This window comes from Drosophila persimilis, unplaced genomic scaffold (genome assembly GCF_003286085.1).
Source record: "Drosophila persimilis strain 14011-0111.01,24,50 unplaced genomic scaffold, DperRS2 tig00000000-arrow-pilon, whole genome shotgun sequence".
Classification (NCBI taxonomy): domain Eukaryota; kingdom Metazoa; phylum Arthropoda; class Insecta; order Diptera; family Drosophilidae; genus Drosophila; species Drosophila persimilis.
This window is the reverse complement of record NW_020825288.1, coordinates 16,990,187-17,017,198: the sequence shown is the minus strand read 5'-3', so window position 1 is coordinate 17,017,198 and position 27,012 is coordinate 16,990,187. Positions and strand designations below refer to the sequence as shown.

Here is a 27,012-nt window from a genome sequence, read left to right as displayed (position 1 = left end):
ACGAACGAATCGAAAAATATAACGAAAATGTGCGTGTGAGCATGTCACAAGAGGTACGAAATAAAATCCCTAAATTTGTGTAACAAGGGATTTAACTCTGGCGGACAGAGGGTGGTACAGTACTCAGCATTCATCTTCATACTTGTAACATTCGTTAGGAAGTTTCGTTCACTCACGAGGCTTTTCGTCCTGGTTCTTCAAAGAGAATAGAACGACGCAAGAGCTATAAAAGTGGTCTCTCCCTCAAGGGCAATCGCAAGGAAAGGGTAGTGGCTGGAACTTCTATTGTGGATCGCAGAATTTGATTATTTTTAATCATTAGACATTAAGCCATTCACTTACCTTTCATCTCCACGAGACGCAACGATCTCGAATGTCGGGCATTAGGCCAATTTAGTTGAAGTGTTTTTTGTATGATTCCTCACCTTCCAAAGCTCCTGGCTCGCGTCCTTGGGATGGGTGGTCCTCTTTCCTTTATTTTGATTTTTGTCAGTAAATTCTGAAAAAAATCTTTTCCGCGCGCGATTTAAAATTCAGGGATGATATTGATTATCGATGTAGCGCAATCGTCAGGGATGATATTCAATAAAGTACACATTCTGTGCTGTATGACGCAGAATTTCATAACGCTAGATGGCGCTTGCACCAAAAAGACGCTAGGTGGCGCAGCGTACAGCTTAGTGAAGACTGTCCAAGAAACAGCTGTTGTTATTGTAAAACGGTCACACTTACCTGTTATGTGAAAAAATAAGTGTGAAGAAATAAATTAATTAAATAAATTAACCATAGAAAATGTTAAGAATAAGCTGTTTATATCGACTACCAAATGCACTGCACTACAGCCAATCCTTCAGCCATTGGAAACAGGCACCGGCAACGTTTCGGTTATTTCATGTGGACGCCGCACGCCTCAAACGCCGGAAAACAGCCGAAGAGAAGGTAGGTTTGAGAGTAATTGGAAAACAAAAATAAATTTCTGTTTGAATTGTGGAGGAAAAACATTAAATTATGAATGAAAAATTGATTCGTTGATGGCGACTTTTAAGAATAAACTTTTGTAAGAGGACAGACTCACTAATTTATGTAGAAATCCCCGCGAATTATAGAGTATTCACCGAAAAAAGCGCAGCCGGCGAATGGATTGCCGTCTGGAGGATCGGAAATCTGGAGGCACATGAGCGTGGCGCAGTTGGCCAAGGTGCTGCAAAGGCCAGTCGGTATGTGGACTCTTAAGCCATCTTTTGAGTCACTTTTTAAAGAGTTTACTCTCCCCTAGATGACGTCCAGGAGGCCATGTTGTACGTAAAAGGCGCTGATAACATCGAACCCGCCGCCAAGCTGCCGGATCTCAAAATCATCCAAGAAATAGCTAAAAAGCTGGGAGCCAAGACCCGCGTGGTGGCCACACCAGAAGCATCCTGCGAAGACGATCAGAAGGAGCGTGATGTGACGCCCAGGCCGCCTGCGCCACCAGAGCTGCTACAGCCTCGCCCCCCCGTTGTCACTGTCATGGGCCATGTGGATCACGGCAAGACAACGCTGTTGGACTCGTTGCGTGGTGCAGATGTGGCAGCTGGAGAGGCTGGTGGCATCACCCAACACATCGGTGCCTTTACTGTGACTCTGGAGAACGGCGAACAGGTCACGTTTCTCGACACTCCGGGCCACGCAGCTTTCAGTGCAATGAGAGCACGCGGTGCTGTGGCCACTGACATCATAGTGCTGGTGGTGGCCGCCGAGGATGGCGTCATGGCGCAGACACGCGAAGTCATCCAGCTGGCCAAGGAGGCGCAGGTGCCCATAATCGTGGCCCTCAACAAGATCGATAAGCCCGAGGCGGATATTGTAAGTCAGTGAGGATCTATCATATTAATGATACCTAATGTCGCTTGCCTTTCAGGAAAAGAGCAAGCGAGAGCTGGCGCAAATGGGTCTGGCGCTCGAGGAGCATGGCGGCGATATCCAGGTCATACCCATTTCGGCTCTAAAGGGCACCAACTTGCAGTTGCTCGCCGAGGCAGTCAGCACACAAGCTACTCTCATGGGGCTGAAGTCGGATCCCTCGGGTCTGGTCGAGGGAATTGTGGTGGAGTCAAAAACAGACCCCCGACGTGGGAAGCTTTCCACTGCCATAGTGTCCCGAGGCACACTACGCAAAGGTTCTGTGCTGCTGAGTGGTTTGGCGCATGCCAAGGTTCGAGGTCTGTTCGACCATAATGGAAAGCCTCTAACTGAAGCGCCTCCTGGTACCCCAGTGGAGATTCTTGGCTGGCGAGAGCTGCCACTGGCTGGCGATCTTATACTGGAGGTGGAAACGGAGGTACTTGTAAAAAGTTTTTTGCACTTTTACACATATTTGAAACATGAAAATTCTTGCAGAAAAAAGCACATGCAGTGTTGAAGTATCGCGAGCACGAGGCTCAGCAGGAGAAGATCGAGTCCAGCAGCGAGGAGATACGAAAAAAGGATGAGGAGCATCAGGCCACGTATCGGGCAGCGCGCGAGGCCCGTCGCCTAGCAGGACGCTTTCGCATGCGCGGTGGCCAGCGGGTCAAACAGGTGGACGAGAACGAAGGCAAGCCGCGTGTCAGTGTCATCATCAAGGGAGATGTGCATGGCTCTGTGGAGGCGATACTGGATGTGCTGGAGACCTACAGCAGCAACGACATCTGCCGCCTAGACATTGTGCACTACGGCGTGGGCAACGTAACAGAGGGGGACCTAGAGCTTGCCAAAGCATTCGATGCTATTATCTACGCTTTTGCTGTGGAGACGCCCCAGAACAAGGCCACCAAAGATGTGAATGTGCGAAGCTACAATATAATCTATCGGTTGATTGACGATCTAAAGGAGCAACTTAGCAGCAAGCTGCCACCTGTGGAGGTGGAGGAAGTTCTGGGAGAGGCCAACGTACTGCAGAGTTTCATCATCAACGAGGGACGCAAAGAGGTGCCCGTGGCTGGGTGTCGCTGCACCAAGGGCGTACTGAAGAAGGCCCAAAAGTTCCGATTGGTGCGTGAAGGGGAAGTTGTCTACGATGGACAATTGGAGTCGATGCGTCATCTGAAGAACGAAGTGGATTCGATCAAAAAGGACGTGGAGTGTGGACTGCGCTTAAAGGATGCCAAGGTGCTGCCGCAGGCCGGCGACATACTCCAATGCTACACCACGCACATGGAGGCCCAGCAAACGGATTGGGATCCAGGTTTCTAGTAGATGAGCGCAGTTTCGAGAATCATCATTAGATTGTTGCCTCTGCCTTGTTATCGCTATTATATACATATTATATCTATAGTTTTCTATTATGTACGGTTTATATAAAACAAATCCCACTATCCGACTTCCTGTTGATCTCGCTGCCACTACTAGAGCTGCTGCCGGCCGCCCAGAGGCACCGCCACAGCCACCCTTCACCCACATGCTTAGAGCTTAGGATACCGATACACAGCGGCAACGGAACTGTCGCCGAGATAAGCCACTCTGACAGCGACAGCGAGAGCGAGAGAAGTGCCCCTGGCTGTTCATACCAACGCCTATGACGGAAGCTGCTTAAATGGGTCAAAGCAATGCTAATTGGAGTTCACCCACACCAACCCAGAGCCAGTGGCAGTGGCAGAGGCAGAGCCAGTGGCCATAGACCAGAGCGACTTCTTGCAGATAAACGATTTCCGCTAAGGCCCAGCCAATTAGAGCCAAGTCCTACATTAATGAATGAATGCTTTTTATTTCACTTGTTTCATATTCATATATACAATACATACGAGTATAACTACTATGCTATGTGCGAATTTGTATAATATCAAGTGCGCTCCACATTTCTTGAATCGTTTGCTCTCGCCTTGAAATGCGGATAAATTCATTCCTTTTGCGTTGCGACTTATTAGCTAACTGGGTTCCGACTTTCCCTGGCGAGCCGCTGATAAGAGAGAGTGTATAAATAGAATGTGACGGCAGACTTATATAACCGATGCTGGACATTTACATTTACATTCACATTCACAAGATATTTCCTCGAGCGAAATGAAAGAAATCACGCAAAGAATTTTGCAGTCTGCTTCAGGCATCCACATCGAGTTCCTTCCGTTACTCATAGTTTCTTTTGGGGTTAGAAGCCCTTCTATCCGAACTCGATGTACGCACTATCAGGGAACTAAAATTCGGCGGAAGCAGTTGTGGTTGAGATTGGCAGTTGGATTAGAAATATACTATATATATATAGCTCTAATTGGAATGCGGAAATAGTCACTCAGACTCTGGTGGATATGTGAATTTCATGAATTTATGAATGAACTCGACTAATTTGGTGTAATCGATGCTTTAGTTAACCGATCCGTACCAGCAATGTCGCACGGACAATGCCAGACAGTAATTATCCCACAACCGAACAAAGATCATGTTCACTGGACATCTATATTTGTCTGGGCCATCTCCTCCCTTTCCTTCCCTTCCGTTCAGTTCCGAATGGAGCGTGAAAAATCAAAGTAAACACATCGCACATGTGTTGGCTGCAATTAAACCGAATTGAGATGGTTTTTCTGGTGCAGTTGACTTATGACAAGGATCCGTAAAGGATCCTTCTTCAACTCCTACTCCCACGAATGTTGTCGACATGTGTTCATCTGGGGCGACTCGACTCGACTCCGAGTGCATCCCGAACATGTGAGGGCTGGCACAGTAAATCACTTTTTAACACCAACACCAACAGCACTCCGATCGCCGCCACACACACGTGCAACGCATAAAGATCAGCGAGCCAGCCAGCCCCATGGGAGAGAGAACCAGTTGAAGATGAGTGTGCAGCGAAGCGACTGCAAAAAAACCGCACTCATCTTCAGTCTCTCATGGGGGCCAAAAGAAGCCGGTTGGTTGGGGCTACGTTAAAGGATCAGCGACAGCCATAAACTTAATATATTTAGTGCGTCTTTCGCCCGAGCACGTTTGCTTTCAGGCTGATTATCGGGGATCTCACAGCAAGAGCTAGTGTAGGAATCCCATTCAATTTGGGTGCGATTAGAGGAGCGGAAACAGCAGCCCGTCCTTTGTGGCGCTATCGCATCGACGGACCGGACCCTATCGGTGGCAGTGGCAGAGTAGTGCCGCTGGCAGCGACGCAGACGCAGCGCGCTGCTGGGGCTGCGCCACTACTGCTGTTGGGCCTGCTGCGGCTTTCGCTGCTAGTGCCAGTGGCAGTGGCAGACAGAATTAGAGCGATCGTATACGCTCCGACTCGATCAGTTGCTGGCGTGCGCTCTAACCCTGCGGGTGTGTGTGATCGAGAACAAGAGGACGGGTCCGAGGACGAAATTTAAATCGAAATCGAAATTAATTCAGTGTCATTCCGTATCCTTTCTGGCCATGCGCAGGCGCAAAGTGCAGAATCATTTTCGTTGTGAAGAGTGTGCGAAATAATTAAAACTCAAGTGGCCACGAGCCCGACCGAAAACATTTCAAGTGTCAACCACACAGAACAAGCCTCGATTTAAGTATTTGCGTGCAAAATTCGTGAAATTCCGAGAAGGAGCCACCCCAACGACGCGGAACGGTTCGATTATTGTGCTATCATCAACAGTAAGGAGCCGCAAAATGGATTTATCGAGGCGGTTGTGGTAAGCATCAGACAAACATGAAACATGTATCTTTTGGATGGGAATACTCTACCAGATGCGGCACGGCACTGCCAGATTAATACAATTGTAACCAGTGACTGTGGCAGTGGTAGTGGCAGCGGCAGTGGCAGATACAGTGGCAAGCTGTGTGTCGTGTTTGGCACGAAATTGATTCCTTTTGTGTTGCTAGCAAATTACTGTGTCAATTGGAATTTTAATTTCATTTGAACTACATGCGCAAACACTTGACATGGCTCCTGGCTGGCTGGATGGTCTCCCAGCTCTTCCCATCGTCTATCCTTGGCATTTTCCTCCAGTGATTGTCCTGTCCACATGTGCGGATGTAGTGTGTGGGAGTGTAGCAGTACGAGCATCCGGGCTACGTGCTCGCTGTGCAACAGGCGCGCTCCGCTCCGTTATTGACACTACGCGTCTGCCATTATCCTGGCCAGCATTTTGTTTGCATGCCAAATTGCATTGCCAACTTAATTGAAGTTTGTTAATGAAAATTGCAACATTTTTCAAACCATTTTCGAAGTCCTCTCTCTGTCGCTCCCCTGCCCCCTGCCCCACAATTCCTGTTCTTGGTTAATGGGTGGTGTGCCTTGATTGCAGATTGTCCAGGTCCTGTTAAAATGTTTCCAATTAGCAATTATGCTTAAAATTTGTATCTAATTATGTGGCTATTTTGTTTTGAGATACTTTTCGTAATTATGCATAATCAAATTTGAAGGATTCAAAGGATACGTGTATGCTTAAAGTTAAAAGCGCAAGGGAATCGAAGAGATTTTGTATTATAGCTAATTTAATCCGTAATTATTAGGTCGATCGATTCCCCTTTTAGATATCTCAATTTCCGGCTACAGAATTATGTACTTCAAACAGCCAGATCGGTGGCCCTCCCCACTCCCCAGTCCCTCCTCCCCATCCGCCAAACAGTGCCCCAGAAAGTAAGCCATTACCTCACCTGTACCATCACGACAGGCCTTTTTTATTTTTCCACTGCCTTTGTTGGCTTTCCAAAAATGTGTGTGCGATTCCGCCACACACAATACAATACCCAGGGAGCCCAGAGAAAAAGAAACCAAATCAAATTTTCGAATGGAAATGTAAATATTTATGCAAAGAGTTGCCTTCGGATTGGGTGCCAGCGTAGGTGAAGTGCGTGCGCTTTGAAGTGCGCCCCCGCCCCCCCCCCCCCCCCACCCAAAAAAAAATACCCCATTGCGGCTCCACTGACGGCGATGAAGTGAAACATTCGGAAGGGGCAGAGATGGACAACGTCGGTCAGGGCAGTGCCACTGCCAGTTCAAAGTTGATGGCACTCACCTTACCCCCCAGCAGAGATGCCTTTAAAGATCTTGACGAGGCAGTTGTACGGACTCTCACGCACATGCTGGACATATCTTTCGCATGATCTGAGTCTGGGTCTGAGGCAGAGACAGAGGCAGAGGCTGCTCCGGGTTGGATGTTGGATGTTGCCTGTTGACCGCAAGAATTGCGTGCGTTTTATTTTTGGCCAAAGTCATAAAGTTGCCGGTGCCCGACGTCGCCGCCACCGCCGACAACGAAGACGACACCGACACCGACAGCCACACATAAAAGCCCAGAAACTTGTTCCCTCGGGCAGTATCTGGCCGACTGGCAGTTAGCGCATCCATTCGTCAAGTTTTTTAAAGTTTTTCGCGAAAACTATGCTGTGCCCAACCACTTGAAAGCGAAAATCTATCTCTTTACCCGGTACGGCACGGCACGGCATGGCCCGTCCCGGCCCCGTTGTCAACGGCAATCGGCAGTCGCGGAGCAGGCCAAGAAGAATCTATGGCCTCAGCTGATTCTGAAGATGATGCTGCCACGGCTATGCTCATGCCACGAAATGTGGCCAACACATGACCCGTTAGTCTGGGTTTGGGGACATGTGCCTGCTATCTGCGATTTAATCGGAAATTCTCCGGAAATTATTTATTTATTATTTTTCACCATTTTCTCAAGGCTTTGTAGTTTTCGGATATAATGGAAAAATTCTCGAGAACTTGACAATTGTGTTCGATGATAAAGAAAATCAATTGAGAATCTTGAGTCTTGAAAGCAGCATTCCCCATCTATGTATGTGCGAGTATGTAGGTGATCTGATCAGCCGGCTAGCCCAGACCCCAGGGCCCAGGCGGGTCAACACTCAAAGAGAGATACACACTATACACACCATTATGTCTCTAGTTTAATGGTACAAACTAAACGTTTTAACGCACTCGGTAAATCAGTAACTCTGTATCTGAGTGTATGTCTCTGTCTCGGGCTCTGTGTGTGGCCATTAAGTGGCCGAATAAACTCTTTACATTAAGCGAAAATTTGTGACTCGTGACGTCTTTGAACTTCAGAGCTCCAGAGTCTCACACGATGCAAAGATCTGGAAAGGAATACTTCAGAAGAATTTTTCCAGAATCTGCGAGTAGCTAAGGCATTTGTGCTTAGTCAGTAGTCACTTCGGGGGAATTTGCATGAGTACTCCTCCCATTTGTATATATTTAGAGATATTTCCTATTTTTTATGTACATTTCCAACTATGTATCTGATAGATTTCCCAACACTTTGTTTGTTATGTTTGAAGAATAATATTCCGCGGAAACCACTAAATTTTGACCAGCAGCAATAATAACAAACGGAGAATCGGAGGAATAGAATCAACAGGAAAATGCTGCAACACCTAGATACATAGTTGTACATACATGTACACATGTACATAGTTGCTGTTGCTATTCCAAATTGTTTATTGAGTGGTGATCTGTGTGCGTATACGTATACCCCTGCCGTACTGTTTCTATAAACAGTAAATTTTTCGAAATTTATGCTTTGAAAATGATACACGCAGACCCCCAGTGGTTGCTTTGAAAGAAGACCTTCCAAAACCCCGTAAAAACACGTCCAATCATTCGCTCGTGTTTGCACTTAGATTGCATAATTGATCCTTAATTGCTATAAATAAATCAGAGATAGCCAAACGCTGATCTAATATGTGAGTGGTGCCTCTGGGTGCTTCTGGGGATTCTCGGGGGAAGTCCGCCTCCGGAAACGCGTCTGCAGATGGAATGGATTTGATTTCATTGGAATATCGAATGATGCGGCAAATGAGTAGCAAATTATGATTCAACAAACGGCACGCCTTGTGCGACTACGAGTACGAGTGCGTTGCAGTCCTTCCCCGACCCCTGCTCATTCCATGGCTCAATTACCTCCCAAGTTCATCGCGGCAATGGTGCATGCTGCATTTGCAACATGTGCTGCATGGTGGGGCCCCCCCATGGTATGCTGGATAATTGCGACAGCGCTCCATGGGGATCAGGAGTTCTTCAGATCCAGATCTGGAGATCTGCAGATCGTTTTCCCATGACTTAATGTTTTATGCTTAATTAACAAAAGACTGCCGACATGGCAGCGTTTAATTATTCCCTAGAGCAGCTCTAAATCAAATGCCAGCCGCATGGTGTCGGTGGCAAATATTTTAATGTTAATATTTACCCCACACACACACACACACACACACACAGATCCTCATGCACTGTACACACGCACAAGCACACAGACAATTAATTCGATAGTCGCCTCAGACGGGGTCGACGTACGCTGCAACGCGGAAGATAAAAAGGATGCCCCAAAATATGCCGCCGAAAAATTGCAGGGGCACAGTGTATAAGCAGGCCAAAAAAAGATACACCCAAGACTGCAAAAATATCCAAAATTTCAGTAGATTCAGGAACGAGGAGTAGGAGCAGGAGCAGGAGTAGGAGGAGCGAGGGGACCACGGTCCCAACAAACGATGCGTCACATGCAGCAAAATGTTCCTAAAAACTCGCTGTTCTCGCTGTGGCAGGGAGAAGGAGAGTTGGAGAATTGGAGTGCGAGACATTCGTGCAGCAGTGGCGGCGGCGGCAGCGGCAGCAGCAACAAGTGAAACATTTGCCGCCAGCGTTGAGAGCAGGCCAAAGCAGAATAACCCGAAAAATAAAACCCATAAAAATGTTTTGACTGACGACAAGCGACGATCGGTTCTGGCTCTTGAGAGGACGTGATGTGCATCTCGATGACAGAAAATGAACCGATTGGAGACCGAATTGATGCCCGTTATAGGGTCAGGGACAGGGACAGGGACAGGGACAGGGACGCAGGGTGACTGGACGACCTCTCTCCAGCATCCTCAGCATCCTCAGCATCCTCAGCATCCTCAGCCTGCAATAGCCTCCACCTTCAATTGCTGTCCAAGAGGAATTCGAAAGAAGCGACTGCCACAACTGAAAAGAGTACTGAAGAGTACTCAGTGGAAACAATGCCAGGGAATCCGTAATTGCGCTATAAATCAATGTCTGCTCTACATTTTACCTGCCAGTTAGCTGCTGGCATGATAAAATTTAACGCAATTGGCTTGGCTAACATTTCATTTGAAGGCTATTATAAATAACTGAAATTTGTGTGCGTCAGGCAGCGGAGTTGGTTTTTGTTTGCTCTAAATATAGACTTATTTCGTCAGGCAGTAGGTTGCTGTTGAGTGCCTTCTGGAATAATTATGTTTTTAATGCGAAGATTAATAAGTTTTACTCCCTCAATCCGCCCCGTACATTATTCACTTCATTGCATTGTACATATAAGAGTATAAATTCCTGTATTCAATTAGCAGCGCATAAATAATGGGCAAGCATAATTTAATTCCTATAAATAGTTCAATTCCCAGAATACCATTTGTTTGGGAATACTTCTTGGCGTTTTTTTCTATGCGAACTGAATGCTAGTTTGCGCTAATTATGTGCTGAAATATGCCAGATCATGGGGGCATCCTGTGCGCTAATTTCTTTTGAATTTTTTTTTTCATTTTTATTTTATCATGAATGGTCGCGAAAATGTTTATACAGTGACCTGATGAATCCCTCCTCATACTCCTACTCGAATTTGTGGTGGGTTCAAAGTTCCCCTGCTTTGCTCTCCTTCTCCCCTGCTCCAATGCTCTCCCTCCGCCCTCTCTCGAGTGCTATTAGCTATAAGTGAATATACGTACATATACGTGCTTGAGGGAGTCAAGCAGCTTGTTGCAATCTCGAACCGAATGAGTTGGGCAAATAGAAAATTGCCAATGTTTATCCGGGGGGTCTTTTGGCTGGGATCGACAGAGGGTGTGGTGTGGCCAGGGGGGGAGGGAGCACTGTCGCGACAGCGGCATTATGATGCCTCTAATTAGCTGCCTGGCACTGTGCGGATGCACTTGTGGCAGTCGCATGTTGCACTTCAAGTGGCTGGTGCAACATTTGCCATAAAAAATTTGTTTACAAGTCGAACATTTTGTCAGTGAGTGAAATTTATGGGTCAGTAAGTTGTTTGACGGGGCGGGGGCTCCAGAAGCAAAGTGAAACCGAGGAAAATCTTCACACAGTCGGTCTGGGTCTTTCCCTTTCTGGGACCGACTCTCTCACTCTCTCTCGCTGCGCTTAACAGGGCATTCTGTTTGCTCATTTGTCCAAACGCGTGACAAATATTTCATTAGGCATTTGTGCACACTTTGTTGCTGCCTGGCACTGTCGGTCGCATGGCAGTTGTTGAAGTGCCTTTTAGCCCCAAAAGCTGCCACTTTGTAGGGCCACAGAGATGGGCAGGAAGAGACTGTTCTGTTGCATAATCTCAGTCAGTACTCTCGGTGTAAACACTTCGGGGCAAAGGCACGGGCGTGCGTATGTTTATTATTTTCACTACTCAATTAAGTTAAATTAATTTTGAAATTGATAATTGCTTGGCCGGGTCCGGGTCTAGGTCTGGCTCTGTGTGGCAACTGTTTGGCTGCCAGTCAAAATGGCTGCAGGAGCAGCATAGGATGCAGGCAAGGGCGCAACCAAGTGCAATAGCAACGGAGCAACGGAGTGCCAGAGTGGCAGAGGCATAGATATGTCTGTGTGTGCGTTGCTTTATGCAAATGCAATTAAAATTTCAACAATGCAAACATTTACTTCCGTTGCAACAAATGTCGTCGTGCCGGCCCCACCTCCTCCTCCTCCGCCCAAGCCTCTGGCAGCCCGCATCTTCATAGAGTCATCATCAAGAGCAGCAGAGGCAGAGCCAGAGGCAGAGGCAGAGGCAGGAGCATCAGAGGCAGCAGCATCAGCAACAGCATTTACCTGGCCACACCTCAGCCACAATTTGGCGTTTTGCATTAGTCTATGTTTGTCTTGCGATAATTGTATGACTATGTAATTGTATTTGAACAAATGTGTGATTGTGTGCGTGTGCCGTGTGTGTCATGAGTGCGCCGTGTGTGTGTTTGAGTGGCATGCAGGAGCATGCAACACACAGCCACGTATTTGGGTATCCTTTGAACTAATGAGGTGGATCTTCGTCTAATTGCTGGCTGATGCTTTGTGGCCAAATAAAATGTGAATAGACTGAGTGCAATTGGAACCTGCCTCCTCAAACTAATGAAGCTGATTACGAGTACTTAAGGATACAGGGTGGGCATAAGTATATCCTCTAAGAGTGGAGTGATCTGCAATGGAAGCACGCATTTCATCAGGCAGTGCCATTTCAGAGCCTTGCCTTTGGCTGCACTTTGGTTTGGTTGCAATTAAATCAGTTGTTGCAACAAAAATTCCAGTGTTGCTTGCTCCCTTTTTTACAATCAACATAAAACAGAAGAAAATAAAAACAAGCGAAAGGGGCCAGGCAGAAGTCAAATGATTGCAGCTGGCAACTGGGGGCCATGGGCATTCCATCTTCATCAAAGGCCCCGGGAACAGTGGCAGAGGCAGTGGCGGAGGCAGTGGCGGAGGCAGAGGCAGCTGTGCCATCTTCATGGTACACAGCAATGTTGCATGCCTCACTATTCGATTGGCTTCATCCACACAGACACAGACACAGACAAAGGCGGCGGATAGGAGGATGTGGATGTGGTGCATACTTGTGTGCCTCCCCAATCAATTGGCATGGGAAACCGCGGCAAGAATCATCGCTCCTTCTTCTGGGGGCTGCTGCTGCTTCCAAGTGGGTGGTGGAGTGGTTGGTGAAGTGGTTTCCGGAGTGGTTGTTCTGGTGGTTGCCTCATTTGACTGCCTCGACCTCGACTATGAGTCATCTAAACAAAATCAAACGCCACTGGGACCTGTACAGGTGTGAAATCTGCTTCGAATTTATTTGTTCTTGGTAGCAACAATTGTTTAGATTTCGAACTACTCGCCACTCACCACACTCGTATCTTTCCGTTGGTTTTTGGGGGTCTTCTACTTTTTTGGGATTCCTTTATTGTTTGCCATGAAATTAAATGTAATTTGTTTTCGTTCTTGAGATTGGCGGCTAAGTGCACGCACTTGTGGAGTAAGTGCCGCCAGCCAGTGCTATTCTTGCGGCTCATTAGCAGGCGCTTTATTTATGATGGCCATTGTAGCATTCCATCCCCAGATGCACTTGTTGCCTGCCTCCCAGGCATTTACCAACAATTAAACGATCGTGAATATCTATGGAATGGATGTGAAGTGTATATAAAAAAATATCTTTGAGCTACTTATGAGAACGGGGGGTGTTTCTGTGGCCTGATTTGGTTTCTACTTACTTCGGGATGTAAGTGATTCAAGAAGTACATGCTCTGTGGGAACGAGTTCTGAAATCTAGAAAATAAAACTAGCTTGAGAGACTCCTTTCAATCAATTTAAAATCTTATTTGTAGCTCCTTTTAAGATGGCCAAATGACTATGATTAGACGCGAAATCATGATTCCAGCTGGAGTCTGATCTAAAAAAAAAGGGCAGAGCTTTCGCCGCATGCTCCTCCCTAAGTCTATGCCCCGATTCCCATTTAAACTATTATCAGCACTTATTGATGCTGCTCCTCCCATCCCGATGCCATTTTGCGGCCGCAGTACAATGAACAATGGATGGCTATTGTGAGGGGGCTTAAGCGGCCCTATTTCTGGCCAGAAACTCTGCGAGTTGCCCTGCCTGTTAATTGGCCCGCTTCGACTGCTGCTTTGATCTTGGCTATTAGCGGGCAAAATCCTTTTCATTCAGGCCGAAAACAGGTCAGAGCCAGGGCAGTGCTTTGTTACCTGCAGTGCAAAGAACTATTTATTGTTCAATGTCTGGGGGGCAGTGGGGCAGGGCAAAACAAGTACAAGTACAAGTATATCTTGTACTCGTGTTATTGTAAAATTTCCGCCGAATTTAGCATTTCCTCTGTTTGTTTGACATTTATGTGGGGGCTGGCTGTGGATTGTGGCCTGTGGCCGGGACTTTGGCTTCTGTCGGGGGTTTACATGACATGTGTAACTTATTTGACGATTGTGCCAACTGTTTATGCTCGTGTCACGTGGCATCCGCCACATGTGGCAATAACAATGTTTTTCCCTCGACTCCCTTGTTCTGGGAGCAAGAGGATGTAGAAGATGGAGGAGGATTTTGCGTAATCAGCAGCCGCCGTCGCGTACAACAACGAAATCATGAACTGATTTTGTGGTTTCTGCCGTCTCAGCAGATTTCTGGCTGCTGGCTTCTGCTTTCAGGGGAACTGCCCAATTAATAGCGCTTCTTTTGGAGTTTGTCCCGGCCGTGGTCCTGGTCCTGGTCCTGGTCCTGGTCCTGGTCGGTAGGTAGCAGTGGCATATCCTGTTTCTATGACGCAATGCCATGGGAGGCGTCTGGGTGACGCCGCCTCCAGCGCTCCACGTTCAGGGCGAGCTCAATGGACTGTGAAATGTGTGCTGTGTGCCGTTTGCCGTTGCCGTTGCCTTTGCCTTTGCCGTTGTCCTGGTCCTGGTCCTTGCCAAAGCAATAGGTGTCCTGGCATTGGTTTCAAAAGGGAAATGCGCTCAAATTGCATTAAAATGCCAACACAGAAGCATAAAAATTATGGCCACACTTGGCGTCCTGCCCCTGACTCCGGCTGCTGTCATAAGCAGCACGCCTGCTGTGCCACCAAGGACCAGGCACCAGGCACCAGGCACCATGCACCAGGACGGAAGGAGCAAGCGCCATCCGTCGAAGGCGTCCAAGCGTAACAAAACGAAGGCTCTCCTCCTTGCACGCAGCGTCAGAAATTAAATTGGCAAGCCCCCAACAATGGGGCAAGGCAAGCGAGGCAAGCGTTGCCTGTGCAACATTGAACGCTTTTGACATATTCACGCAACTTGTCCTCGGGCGTGTCGTCCTCCTTGGCCTCGGCTGCCACTGCCACTGCGGCTGCCTCTGCTGCTGCTGCTGCGGCGTCACCCTGTCTGCGGCATAATCATATATTCTCCGGCGTGGTACTTATTATTTGCCTGTTCTTTTCCTTTCCTCTGCTTTCCTGCTCCTCCATTTTTCGTATTTGCTTTTTTTTGGCAAATCGGCAGGAAGTGCTGCTAAATTATGTCTTGTTTATGTGGCATTGCATATTTATGGTCGCCCCGGCGCATAATAAAAAATTGTTACCGAAGAAATTGCAAATTTTACTTGACCAAGTCTTGCGATATTCTGTTCCCCCTTACCCCTGCCAACCCCCCGCTATCCAGTGACCTGCTGACTACACTCGCACCCCACACTCTTCTGCATTTTTGTGGCAAAAACAAGTTCAATGTTTGCTTGCTCTGGCCAGAGAGAGCATAAACAAGTTCATCATGTTGCCTTTTGTCGCTGGGAAGCCGAAGCCCCACAAAAGTTTATTTGTGCCCCTTCGCTGGACGTGCTCCGGCCTGGTGTGGTGTGGTGTGGTCTCCCTTTGAGAAAGTCCCCAACCCACAGTCCACACAGTCCACTGTCCACAATCCCTTTCCGCCTGTTGCTTCTTCTTTAATGAGTCTGTAGATGTCCAAGCATGCGGCAAAGTCAACAAATATTTGCAACAAGTCAACACGTGACGCAGTGTCGTTGGGTTTAATGAATGGAACCTAGTATTGGCTCTCTGTTATTGGGCGAGGTTATGTCTTTGAGTGGCGTTTAATTAAATCGATTTCCACTTTGCTCATTTCAGTACAACTGCCTTGATAGCATTCATTGTACTGGCTGGCATACCCGACTCCCAGAGTAGATTTGTAAGTATAGCCCCAACGATTCCCTAAAGGTCTTTCCCTGATCCCATTCACTGAACGCCCCATTCACAGCCCGGACTGAGACAAAAAAGACAATATGGCGCGAATATGTATTTGCCGGAGAGTTCCGTGACGCCCGGCGGAGAGGGCGACGATCCCAATGAGTGGACGGAATGGAGCTCGCCGTCGGACTGCTCCCGAACATGTGGAGGCGGTGTGTCCTACCAGACGCGCGAATGCCTGCGCCGAGAGTGAGTAGAAAGCCCCGCAGATCCTATAGAATCCCTTTTCCGAGCTAGTCCCTAATCCATCAGCTACAATGGCGAGGCAGAGTGCAGCGGCGGCAATCGTCGCTACTATTCGTGCAACACGCAGGACTGTCCGGAGGAGGATCCCGACTTCAGGGCCCTGCAGTGCTCGCGCTTCGACGACCAGAGGTTCGACGGAGTCATGTATGAGTGGGTGCCCTACTTGGGTGCCCCGAATCCGTGCGAGCTGAACTGCATGCCCAAGGGCGAGCGCTTCTACTATCGCCAGAAGGAGAAGGTCGTCGACGGCACCCGTTGCAACGACAAGGACAACGACGTGTGCGTCAACGGACAGTGCATGCCCGTGGGCTGCGACATGATGCTGGGCAGCGATGCCAAGGAGGACAAGTGCCGCAAGTGCGGCGGCGACGGCAGCACCTGCAAGACCATCCACAATACCTACAGTTCCAGTGATCTGGCCCCCGGCTACAACGATCTGTTGCTCGTGCCCCAGGGCGCCACCAACATTAAAATCCTGGAAACTGCGCCGTCGAACAACTATCTGGCCTGCCGCAACCTGTCGGGCCACTACCATCTGAATGGCAACTGGCGCATCGACTTCCCCCGCCCCATGTTCTATGCGGATTCGTGGTGGAACTACCAGCGCAAGCCCATGGGATTTGCCGCCCCCGATCAGTTGACCTGCCCCGGCCCCATCTCCGAGAGCATCTTCATCGTGATGCTGGTGCAGGAGAAGAACGTGAGCATCGACTACGAGTACAGCATTCCCGAGTCCCTGAGCCACAGCCAGCCGGACACCCACACGTGGACGCATCGCGAGTTCGGTCCGTGCAGCGCCTCCTGCGGTGGCGGCACTCAGTCGCGCAAGATCACGTGCAACAACCGCGTCAACCTCCAGGAGGTCGATGCGGCTCTCTGCGAGAAGGAATCCAAGCCCGCTGAAGAGCAGGCCTGCGGCACAGAGCCTTGTGCCCCACACTGGGTGGAGGGCGAGTGGAGCAAGTGCTCCAAGGGCTGCGGCTCTGATGGCTTTCAAAATCGTACCGTCACCTGCGAACGAATCTCCTCCGATGGGTAAGACTCAGCTGATCATTAACCGAAGGATCAATCCTAATAGAGATTTATCTTTTAGCGAACATACGGTTGAGGACGATGCAGTGTGCCTGAAGGAGGTTGGCAACAAGCCTGCCACTGCCCAGGAATGTAATCGGGATGTCAAGAACTGCCCGAAGTACCACTTGGGTCCCTGGACACCCTGCGACAAATTGTGCGGCGAGGGCAAGCAGACCCGCAAGGCCACCTGCTTCATCAAGGAGAACGGAAAGAAGCGTGTCCTCCCCGACGAGGACTGTGTGGAGGATAAGCCAGAGGTGGAGAAGACCTGCCTTCTGACCCCTTGCGAGGGTGTTGACTGGATTATCTCCCAATGGAGTGGAGTAAGTATTAGAGAGACATTTTTCCTAGATCCCCACTAATGTGGCATCATCTTTCAGTGCAATGCTTGCGGACAGAACACGGAGACCCGCACCGCTATTTGTGGGTCAAAGGATGGCAAAGAATACCCAGAGGAGTTTTGTCAACCAGAGGTACCTTCTCTGTCCAGACCCTGCAAATCGCCCAAATGCGAGGCCCAGTGGTTCTCATCAGAGTGGAGCAAGTGCTCCTCCGCCTGCGGCAAGGGGGTTCAGTCTCGCATCGTCATCTGCGGAGAGTTCGATGGCAAAACCGTGACCCCAGCCACCGACGACACTAAGTGCAACAAGGAAACGAAACCGGAGTTGGAGCAAGAATGCGAGGGCGAGGAGAAGGAGTGCCCTGGAGAATGGTTCACTGGACCTTGGGGCGAGTGTAGCAAGCCCTGCGGCGGAGGTGAACGTACTCGCGAGGTATTGTGCCTTGCCAATGGCACCAAGGCCCTGAACTGCGACGAATCCAAGCTGGAATCCATATCCGAGAAGTGCAATTCCGAGGCCTGCACTGAAGATGAAATCCTGCCCCTGACAAGCACCGACAAACCCATTGAGGATGATGAAGAGGACGACTGCGATGAGGATGACATGGAATTGGTCACAGATAGTCTGCCAGGCGATCAGAAGATTTCCGACGGTGTCGATCTCGACGATGAAGCCAAGACGGAGTCCACGCTCTTCACCGAAGAACTGATGCTAAGCGATAGCCCCGATACGACTGCATTCGATGAGTCTGCCTCGACTGGCACTACGGTTGAGGGATCAGGAGATGATGAGTCCACGACGGACAGCGGTATTTCGACTGAAGGAAGCGGAGACGATGAGGAAACATCTGAATCATCTTCAGATGCGTCAACAGACGTGTCCGGCTCCACAGATGCGTCGAGCTCCAGCGAATCAAGCGATGCCACATCCGATGCCCCCGCATCATCAGTCTCCGATTCTAGTGAATCTACCGATCAATCCACTGATGTTTCTGGTGGCTCGACAGACGCATCGAGCGCCACTGAATCGTCCAGCTCAGTGGATACCTCTGAATCTACAGATTCTTCCAGCTCTACGGATGTGCCCGCCTCGACGGATGTTTCAGGCTCCACAGATACTTCAGACTCCACAGAGGCTTCTAGCTCAACGGACTCATCCAGCGAATCTTCAGACTCCTCTGACAAGACATCTGATACCAGCGAATCATCCACTGATGCGGCTTCGTCATCGGCGTCTGATTCCAGCGACACTACTGAAGGTTCTACCGACTCCACCGACGTTTCCAGCTCAACGGAGAGCCCCTCTGACAGTACCAGTGATGGCACTTCGTCTTCGACTGATTCTTCTGCATCGACTGAATCCACTTCCGAAGAAACCACGGAAACTACACCCGAGACCTCGACCGACACAACTGAGTCCTCAACCCTGGATGCATCTTCAACCACCGATTCTTCCTCCACGAGTGATGCTTCATCCAGCACCGATGCTTCTTCGACCAGTGGAGCTTCAAGCGAGAGTTCATCAGATAACAGCTCATCAGACTCTACCGATACCACACCTTCCTCCTCCTCTTCCGGCTCGGACAGCACTGAAACGACTGAGTTGTCCAGCGACGGATCGACGACTGAGGGCGGAAGCACTGTTGAAGGTTCCACTGATGTCAGCTCCACCGATGGATCCACCGAATCTCCCGAATCAACCTTGTCCACGGAATCGACAGAGGCAGCGAGCACTGGCTCAACAGAAAGCACTGAGGCTGGATCAAGCGAAGGCTCAACCACAGAGGGAAGCACTGTTGAGGATGTATCTAGTTCCACAAGCTCATCAGATGCCACGGAATCGACTTCCACAGATTCATCATCATCCACTGACGTTTCTGGATCAACAGATCAATCCGAATCCACCGAATCCACAGATTCGGGATCCTCGGAATCTACCGATGCTTCTGAGTCTACAGAAAGCGGAGGCACCACTGACACCACTGAGAGTGGCCCGACCGAGGAGAGTACCTCCGAAGGATCCACCGATAGCACCACTGAGGGATCTACTGACAGCTCCCAGTCCACGGAGCTCGGCAGTGGTACCAGCGACATCTGGAGCTCCACTGACAATGAGGAAGAGTCAAGCACTCCGAACACCTGGGAGTCGGCCATCACCAAGGACAAGCCCCGCAAGTGCAAGCCCAAGAAGAGCGACTGCGTCAAGTCCAAGTACGGTTGCTGTCCAGATGGCAAGACCACGCCCAAGGGACCTTTCGATGAGGGCTGTCCCATTCCCAAGACTTGCGCTGACACCAAATACGGTTGCTGCTTGGACGGAGTATCCCCGGCCGAGGGCAAGAACAACAAGGGTTGTCCCAAATCCCAGTGCGCCGAGACTCTCTTCGGGTGCTGTCCCGACAAATTCACCGCCGCCGAGGGCGAGGATAACGAGGGATGTCCCGAGACAACCACCGTGCCACCCACCACAACCACGGAAGAGTCACTGCCAGAATCCACCACCGAAATCGAGGGATCCGGTGGAGACTCCACTCAGGCACCCGAACTTGAGAGCAAGTCCTGCTCCTTTGCCGAGTTTGGCTGCTGTCCGGATGCCAAGACCCCGGCGAAGGGCAAGAACTTCGAAGGCTGTGCCGCACCAGCAGATGGACCAAAGGGCTGCGATCAGTCCGAGCATGGATGTTGTCCGGATGGTCGCACACCAGCCGCTGGTCCTGGAGGTGAGGGCTGCGCGGCCTGCACTCGCGAACAGTTCGGCTGCTGTCCCGACTCTGAGACACCGGCTCATGGACCCAACGGCGAGGGCTGCTGCCTGGACACGTCCTTCGGCTGCTGCCCCGACAATATTCTGGCTGCCCGAGGACCCAACTTCGAGGGCTGCGACTGCCACTACACTCCTTACGGCTGCTGTGCGGACAAGAAGACTGCCGCCCGTGGATACAACCAGGAGGGATGTGCCTGCGAGACCACTCAGCACGGCTGCTGTCCCGACAAGATCACGGCCGCCAAGGGACCCAAGTTCGACGGCTGCCCCTGCGAGACCACGCAGTTCGGCTGCTGCCCAGACGGACTCACATTCGCCAAGGGACCCCACCACCACGGCTGCCACTGCACCCAGACGGAGTTCAAGTGCTGCGAGGACGACAAGACACCGGCCAAGGGTCCCAACTTCGAAGGATGCACGTGTGTGGAGAGCAAGTTTGGCTGCTGTCCCGATGGCATCAGCAGTGCCACGGACGAGAAGTTCGGCGGCTGCGAGAATGTCCAGGAGCCACCGCAGAAGGCCTGCGCCCTGCCCAAAGAGACGGGCACCTGTGGCAACTTCAGCGTCAAATACTACTTCGATACCAACTACGGCGGATGCGCTCGGTTCTGGTATGGCGGCTGCGATGGTAATGCCAATCGCTTCGAGACGGAGGCGGAGTGCAAGGACACCTGCCAGGAGTACACCGGACAACATGTGTGCCTGCTGCCCAAGAGCGTCGGACCGTGCCAGGGCTTCACCAAGAAGTGGTACTTCGACACCGACCGCAACCGGTGCGAGGAGTTCCAGTACGGCGGCTGCTACGGCACCAATAACCGATTCGATAGCCTCGAACAGTGCCAGGGCACATGTGCTGTCAGTGAGAGTATCCGTAAGTCGAACTGTCCAACTGTCTGACGGTGTGGCTGTGTCCTCCAATCTAAACTAAACTTCTGTTTCCGCCTGCAGCCACCTGCGAACAGCCTGTGGAGAATGGACCTTGTGCCGGAAACTATGAGCGTTGGTACTACGACAACCAGACCGACATCTGTCGTCCCTTCACCTACGGCGGTTGCAAGGGCAACAAGAACAACTATCCGACGGAGCACGCCTGCAGCTACAGTTGTCGCCAGCCGGGCGTACTCAAAGGTTTGGGATCTGATCTATTTCCATCTTTCGTTTTACCTGTTCTGTACTATTGGGGAGTTACCGGCAATGTGTTGCTTGGGGTTATTGTTAGTCTTAAGCTTAAGCCTGATTCTCTATCCTGGTTAACGGTATGTTCTTCCTACAATCTCCTTTTCCTCCTATTGCTTGAACTTGGTTTATTGTATGCGCATGATTGCTTGCTTGGTTACTTGCTATGTCGAATACCCGTATCCGAACACCCGTTCCGTATCCTGAATCTACACCTGCATCCTTCCTGCACCTACCACCTACCACCTATGACCCACCACCACCAACACCACCAAAACCTCAGAGCAATGCTCACTTCCTAAGCAAACTGGTGATTGCAGCGAACGGCACGCCAGGTGGCACTTCTCCGAGAGCGAGAAGCGCTGCGTGCCCTTCTACTACACTGGTTGTGGTGGCAACAAGAACAGCTTCCCCTCATTGGAGTCCTGCGAGGACCATTGTCCCCGGCAAGTTGGTAAGCTTTAAATGTTGTTGTGGCTGCTTTCAATGTGTGCACCGAAGCCTCGCCAGAACATACGTTCGATTAACACACTCTCCTCCTCTATGTGTGTGACTTAGCCAAGGACATCTGCGAGATCCCCGCGGAGGTGGGAGAATGCGCCAACTATGTCACCGCCTGGTACTACGACACCAAGGATGAGAGCTGTCGCCAGTTCTACTACGGCGGCTGCGGCGGCAACGAGAATCGCTTTGCCAGCGAGGATGCCTGCCTGGCGCGCTGCGAGAAGAAGCCCGAACCCCCAACGCCACCACCAGCCCCAGCCCCCAGCACCGTGGATGTGTGTCGCGAGCCCGCGAGCGTCGGAGACTGCGATCAGTACACCCTCAAGTGGCACTTTGACGGAGAGAGCGGCGCGTGTCGCCAGTTCTACTATGGCGGCTGTGCTGGCAACGGCAATCGCTTTGAGACTGAGTCCGACTGCCAGGCGCGCTGTGTCAGCCCCCAGGCTCCACCACCAGAGACTAGGCGAACTGCTCCGCCAGAGACTAGGGAGCCTCCTCAATCTGCTGCTGTCCACCAGTGTGATCAGCCAGCTGCCGCGGGCGACTGCGATCAGTATGTGCTCAAGTGGAACTTTAACGCGACTGCCGGTCGCTGCCAGCAGTTCTACTATGGCGGCTGCGGCGGAAACGATAACCGCTTCGAGTCTGAGCAGGATTGCTCGGCTCGCTGCGCTCCCAGCGTAGACAATCGTTTCGGAGAACCAGAGCCAGAACCCGAGGAGCCCCGCTCAGAGCCGGATACGGCCAAGTGCTTCCTACCCGCCGAATCGGGCAACTGCTACGACAACGAGACCCGCTGGTTCTACAACAGCCAGGAGGGACTCTGCGACGAGTTCGTCTACTCGGGCTGCGGCGGCAATGCCAACAGCTATGCCACCGAGGAGGAGTGCCAAAACGAGTGCAATGATGCCCAGACCACCTGCTCCCTGCCACCGGTGCGCGGTCGCTGCGATGACATCTCTCGTCGCTGGTACTTCGACGAACGAAGTGGCGCCTGTCACGAGTTCGAGTTTACCGGCTGCCGCGGCAATCGCAATAACTTCGTTTCCGAGAGGGAATGTCTGGGCTATTGCCGGGATCAGGCACTATCCGAGCCCCAACCACCAGCACCGGTAAGTTCTTTATCAGACTACTGACAGTCTCAAAAAATAAACATTTCTCTTTCATGTAGACCTACTCCGTGTGCACTCAGGCACCGGAGGCCGGAGAGTGCGATAATCATACCACGGCTTGGTTCTACGACAGCGAGAAGATGGCCTGCACGGCCTTCTCCTACAGCGGCTGTGGCGGAAACGGAAATCGCTTCGAGACGCGCGACCAGTGCGAGAGGCAGTGCGGCGAGTTCAAGGGAGTGGGTAAGTGTATGGATAGGGAACCTCATCTTTCAGGTGCTTTAATACTTTGCGTTAGACGTTTGCAATGAGCCAGTGACCACGGGGCCCTGCACTCAGTGGCAGACCCGCTACTATTTCAATCGCGATTCCCGTACCTGCGAGCCGTTCACCTACGGTGGATGCGATGGAACCGGAAATCGCTTCGGTGATCTGTACGAGTGTCAAACTGTTTGCATTGCGGCCCGCGAGCCGGAGCCTTCAGTGGGTACGGTCAAAGGTAACGTTTTGATGAGTGACGTGCGCCCAAAGGGACAATCGGTTAACAAATTCTCTTGGTTTTCCCCCCTCCCCCGATGGCGTAAGTAGAGATATGTTTGCTGCCCCTGGTAACCGGCCGATGCAATGGACCGGCGGTGCAGGAGCGTCGTTGGTATTACGATGATGAGCGCGGCACCTGTGTGTCCTTCATCTACTCGGGTTGCTCCGGCAATCAGAACAACTTCCGTTCGTTTGAGGCATGCACGAATCTCTGCGGAAGTAAGCCTGCACACCAGCTAAATGCACTCCACTCTGCACCCCAGAACACCACCACCCTCCAAATGCATCCAATTTCGCACCTTGCACTCTGCCCACCTTCAATCTGCTTGATTTTTAGTAGAACTATTAGAAGTAGCATTAGTAGTCTTGATTAGTAGTGCACTTTCACTAGCTCTAAGATTGCACGGGTCTTTTGGGATATCTTCAGAATGTTGGTCTACACAAGGCTGATCCTTTACGTTCCGTTCCCCACAGGGCCCGTTGACAACGAGATTGACAACGAAATTGGACAGGGTCGCTGCGAGAGCTTCGAGAACGAGTGCCGCGAACTGCGCTGTCCTTATGGCGTTCGCCGTGAGGCCGACCGATCCCAGCCGGAGTGCACGAAGTGCCTGTGCGAGAACCCTTGCGAGAGCTACTCCTGCCCCGAGGGTCAGCAGTGTGCCATTGAGATTGCCAACACGGGAGATCGTCAGTTTGCGCCTGTCTGCCGCGACATTAACAAGCCCGGAGTCTGCCCCGGACTGGCGGCCAATGCCAGCAACTGTGCCCAGGAGTGCTACACCGATGCTGACTGCCGTGGCGAGAACAAGTGCTGCAGCGATGGCTGTGGCTATCTCTGTGTGCAGCCAGCCCGCCCCACCCAGCGGCCCAGCACTCGTGCCCCAACTGTCGTCTATCCGGGCGAGAGCAGGGCCGCTCTAGAGCCCAAGCAGCCGCAGGAACTGGATGTCCAGACCTCCATCGGTGGCATCGCCGTCCTGCGATGCTTCGCCACTGGCAATCCAGCCCCCAACATCACCTGGTCGCTCAAGAACGTGGTGGTACGACTTCAAACACAGAACTCACTCTTCAGACACTTTAGTTTTTGTTCAAAATCCTCTACAGATCGATACGAACCAAGGACGCTATGTCTTGACCTCGACTGGTGATCTGACCATCGTGCAAGTGCGTCAAACCGACGATGGCACTTATGTCTGTGTGGCCAGCAATGGCCTGGGCGAGCCCGTGCGACGCGAGGTTGCCCTCCAAGTGACAGGTACGTGCTGACTTTTCTATGTTAAGGCATTTCATTTCCTTCTAAAGGGATCTTGCATCTCATGCATGGAATGTATAATTATTGTCGATCTTTGTGAAGGGAAATTTGAGATTCGGCTTATTCGAAGAATCTGTTTATAAACGATGCTTGTGATTACTCGAACAAATATTACTCACAAAATAGTATTCGCGTACTTTATTTCCTTTTTGTCCGTTTTGTACGAGTTTGAACACATGGCCTTTGATCTTTAAACTATAACCTGTTGAATATTCAAAGAATGTACCGCCTTAAAAATACGAAAATTGAATAATTATGACTAATTATCGCTGCAGCCAGAAATGAATCAAATTTTCATCATCGCATTTTCTTGCATTCTAAGAAATCTGAGCAATGGGTATTAATTACAGTCGGATCATCGACTGTGGAGTTCTTATTGGTTTTTCTTGTATTTTTCGTGTTTGGTGTTGGCCTTATAACTAACTGCTTTTTACTGCATTCTGTGTGCATGCCTGCTTGCTTCTAATCCCTTTGCTTGTCGACGACTTGGTGATGGTAGAACCCGTTGACACCGCCGCATACGTGTACGGCAACAAGAACATTACTCAGATCGTGCAGTTGAACAGACCGGCGGTGATTCGCTGCCCAGCCGGTGGCTATCCGCAGCCGCACGTTAGCTGGTGGCGCAACAACAATCTGTTCGGCAACCGGGAGCGTGGACGGGCTGAGATGGCACGCGACTTCTCGCTGCTGTTCCGCTCCATCCAGCTGTCGGATCTGGGTCTGTACACCTGCGAGGTGTACAACAAGCGGGGACGCCCCGTCTCGCTGCGTGTCACGCTGAAGGCGGTGGGTCCCGCTCGGGCCCTGACCAACGAGGATGCCCAGTACTTGCAGTATGTGATAGATCCGGCCACGGCGCCGGTCACACAGAGACCCAGCTACCCCTATAGACCATCTCGTCCGGTCTATGTGCCGCCGCCGACAGGTAAGTGGATTTGCATGTTTTGGATTGCCTTGGATTTTACGTGTTTCTTGACTGTTTTATGTTCGAAATCCCGTTGATGTTCGGGGACTTGTAGTAATTGGTTTCTCCCCTTGTTCTGCTCTTAGTGAATGCCCAGGCTCTGGTGGCACTGGATCCTAAGAACAGCTACTCTCCAGGCTCCACCATCGCCATTAGCTGCTCGGTGCAGGGTTATCCAGAACCAAATGTGACATGGACCAAGGACAACACACCGCTGTACAGCAACGAGCGCATACAGATTACATGTGAGTAGAGTCAGAACTTCCTTAAGAACACTTTTTGATATCGAATACTCTTTGACGACTACAGCCCAGCCCCATCGACTGGTTGTCAGCGATGTGAGCACCGAGGATACAGGCATATACGGCTGCAAGGCTAGTAATGCATTCAGCTACAGCGTCAGCCAGGAGACGGTCACCATCCAATGTAAGTCAAGAATCAAGATCCATGGTTTGGTAATTCACATTCCCGTTTATGTGTCCTTCTAGCTGTCATACCTGTATCGCCCGAGTGCATTGACAATCCGTTCTTTGCCAACTGCAAGCTAATCGTAAAGGGAAGGTACTGCATCAACCAGTACTATGCCCAGTTCTGCTGTAGATCCTGCACGCTGGCCGGCCAAATTGCGCAGCCCCATCCCAATGCGCTGTAATTCCACGCACTACGCACACAAGAGAAGCAGAATTTTTGAATTGAGTTTAAGCACACCGACACAAGAATAATTAGCATCCTCAGGGCACCCCACCCACCCCCGAAACGAAGTGGGCGGGGCGGCCACTTCAAAAGCAGAGAGACCAAAAAGCCAACACCTACTCGTATATAGCCATAGCCTTAGCCTGACAGATCAAGAACGAACGAAAAGAACATTTAATTTAGTATATACGATTAAATATCTGCCTACTTCCAGAACAAATTCAAATAGTATTAGTGTTTTTTATGTTTGTGTTCCTATTTATTCTTGAATAACGTTACAATTCAATCCATCGAGGAAAGCGGCTAAAACGAATTTTCATTTTACTTTCTTAGCATCTACGATCTATTTGTGCAACGAGTAAAGCATTTAAGCCTAAAACAAATAATTGTAAATAAATTAAAACTACATAATAAAGAGTGCATATGTATAAAAAAGTGCATTCCTCTATAAACTCCATAAAGGGGGGCTGCACGAATACCATTTGAAAGTGTCCCAACATCTGGCAACGCTGTGTGGCAAGGGGTTTGGTATCGTATTGATTTTTCCCAACCTTTTCCGCCCCAGCAGCTGTTCGACGGAGCCTGCGCT

General features: G+C 50.5%; 2 protein-coding genes across 4 annotated transcripts; both read left to right on the top strand.

Moving 5' to 3' along the window:
* The first annotated feature begins 792 nt into the window (after positions 1 to 792).
* Positions 793 to 3,305, top strand: LOC6587542 (translation initiation factor IF-2, mitochondrial). Its single transcript, XM_002013963.2, has 5 exons — positions 793 to 939; positions 1,088 to 1,217; positions 1,277 to 1,845; positions 1,901 to 2,320; positions 2,380 to 3,305. Exons 1-5 carry the CDS (start codon positions 793 to 795, stop codon positions 3,211 to 3,213), a joined length of 2,100 nt encoding a protein of 699 aa, XP_002013999.1. The 3' UTR covers positions 3,214 to 3,305.
* A 1,947-nt stretch (positions 3,306 to 5,252) lies between these two features.
* On the top strand, positions 5,253 to 26,838 carry LOC6587241 (papilin). Of its 3 annotated transcripts, XM_002013962.2 has the most exons (18): positions 5,254 to 5,606; positions 15,573 to 15,633; positions 15,703 to 15,881; positions 15,945 to 16,973; positions 17,032 to 17,335; positions 17,393 to 20,987; positions 21,065 to 21,244; positions 21,576 to 21,746; positions 21,851 to 22,908; positions 22,968 to 23,151; positions 23,207 to 23,407; positions 23,497 to 23,667; positions 23,923 to 24,491; positions 24,556 to 24,706; positions 25,263 to 25,691; positions 25,817 to 25,975; positions 26,040 to 26,156; positions 26,219 to 26,838. In XM_002013962.2, the coding sequence occupies exons 1-18, from the start codon at positions 5,584 to 5,586 to the stop codon at positions 26,380 to 26,382; spliced, it is 8,745 nt and encodes a 2,914-aa protein (XP_002013998.1). In that variant the 5' UTR covers positions 5,254 to 5,583; the 3' UTR covers positions 26,383 to 26,838. The 3 variants fall into 3 exon arrangements, with proteins under 3 accessions (XP_026839939.1, XP_026839938.1, XP_002013998.1); XM_026984138.1 differs by lacking the exon at positions 25,263 to 25,691 and having other exon boundaries at positions 5,253 to 5,606; XM_026984137.1 differs by lacking the exons at positions 23,207 to 23,407; positions 23,497 to 23,667 and having other exon boundaries at positions 5,253 to 5,606.
* The last annotated feature ends 174 nt before the right edge of the window (positions 26,839 to 27,012 follow it).

Bases quoted from the DNA above. Each gene is read 5' to 3' on its own strand.
- LOC6587542 (XM_002013963.2), top strand. From the start codon at position 793: ATGTTAAGAATAAGCTGTTTATATCGACTACCAAATGCACTGCACTAC. The intron at 1,218-1,276 runs GTATGTGGACTC...ACTCTCCCCTAG, and splicing joins GGTGCTGCAAAGGCCAGTCG to ATGACGTCCAGGAGGCCATG. The intron at 2,321-2,379 runs GTACTTGTAAAA...AAATTCTTGCAG, and splicing joins TACTGGAGGTGGAAACGGAG to AAAAAAGCACATGCAGTGTT.
- LOC6587241 (XM_002013962.2), top strand. From the start codon at position 5,584: ATGGATTTATCGAGGCGGTTGTG. The intron at 16,974-17,031 runs GTAAGACTCAGC...TTTATCTTTTAG, and splicing joins GAACGAATCTCCTCCGATGG to CGAACATACGGTTGAGGACG. The intron at 25,692-25,816 runs GTAAGTGGATTT...TTCTGCTCTTAG, and splicing joins CTATGTGCCGCCGCCGACAG to TGAATGCCCAGGCTCTGGTG.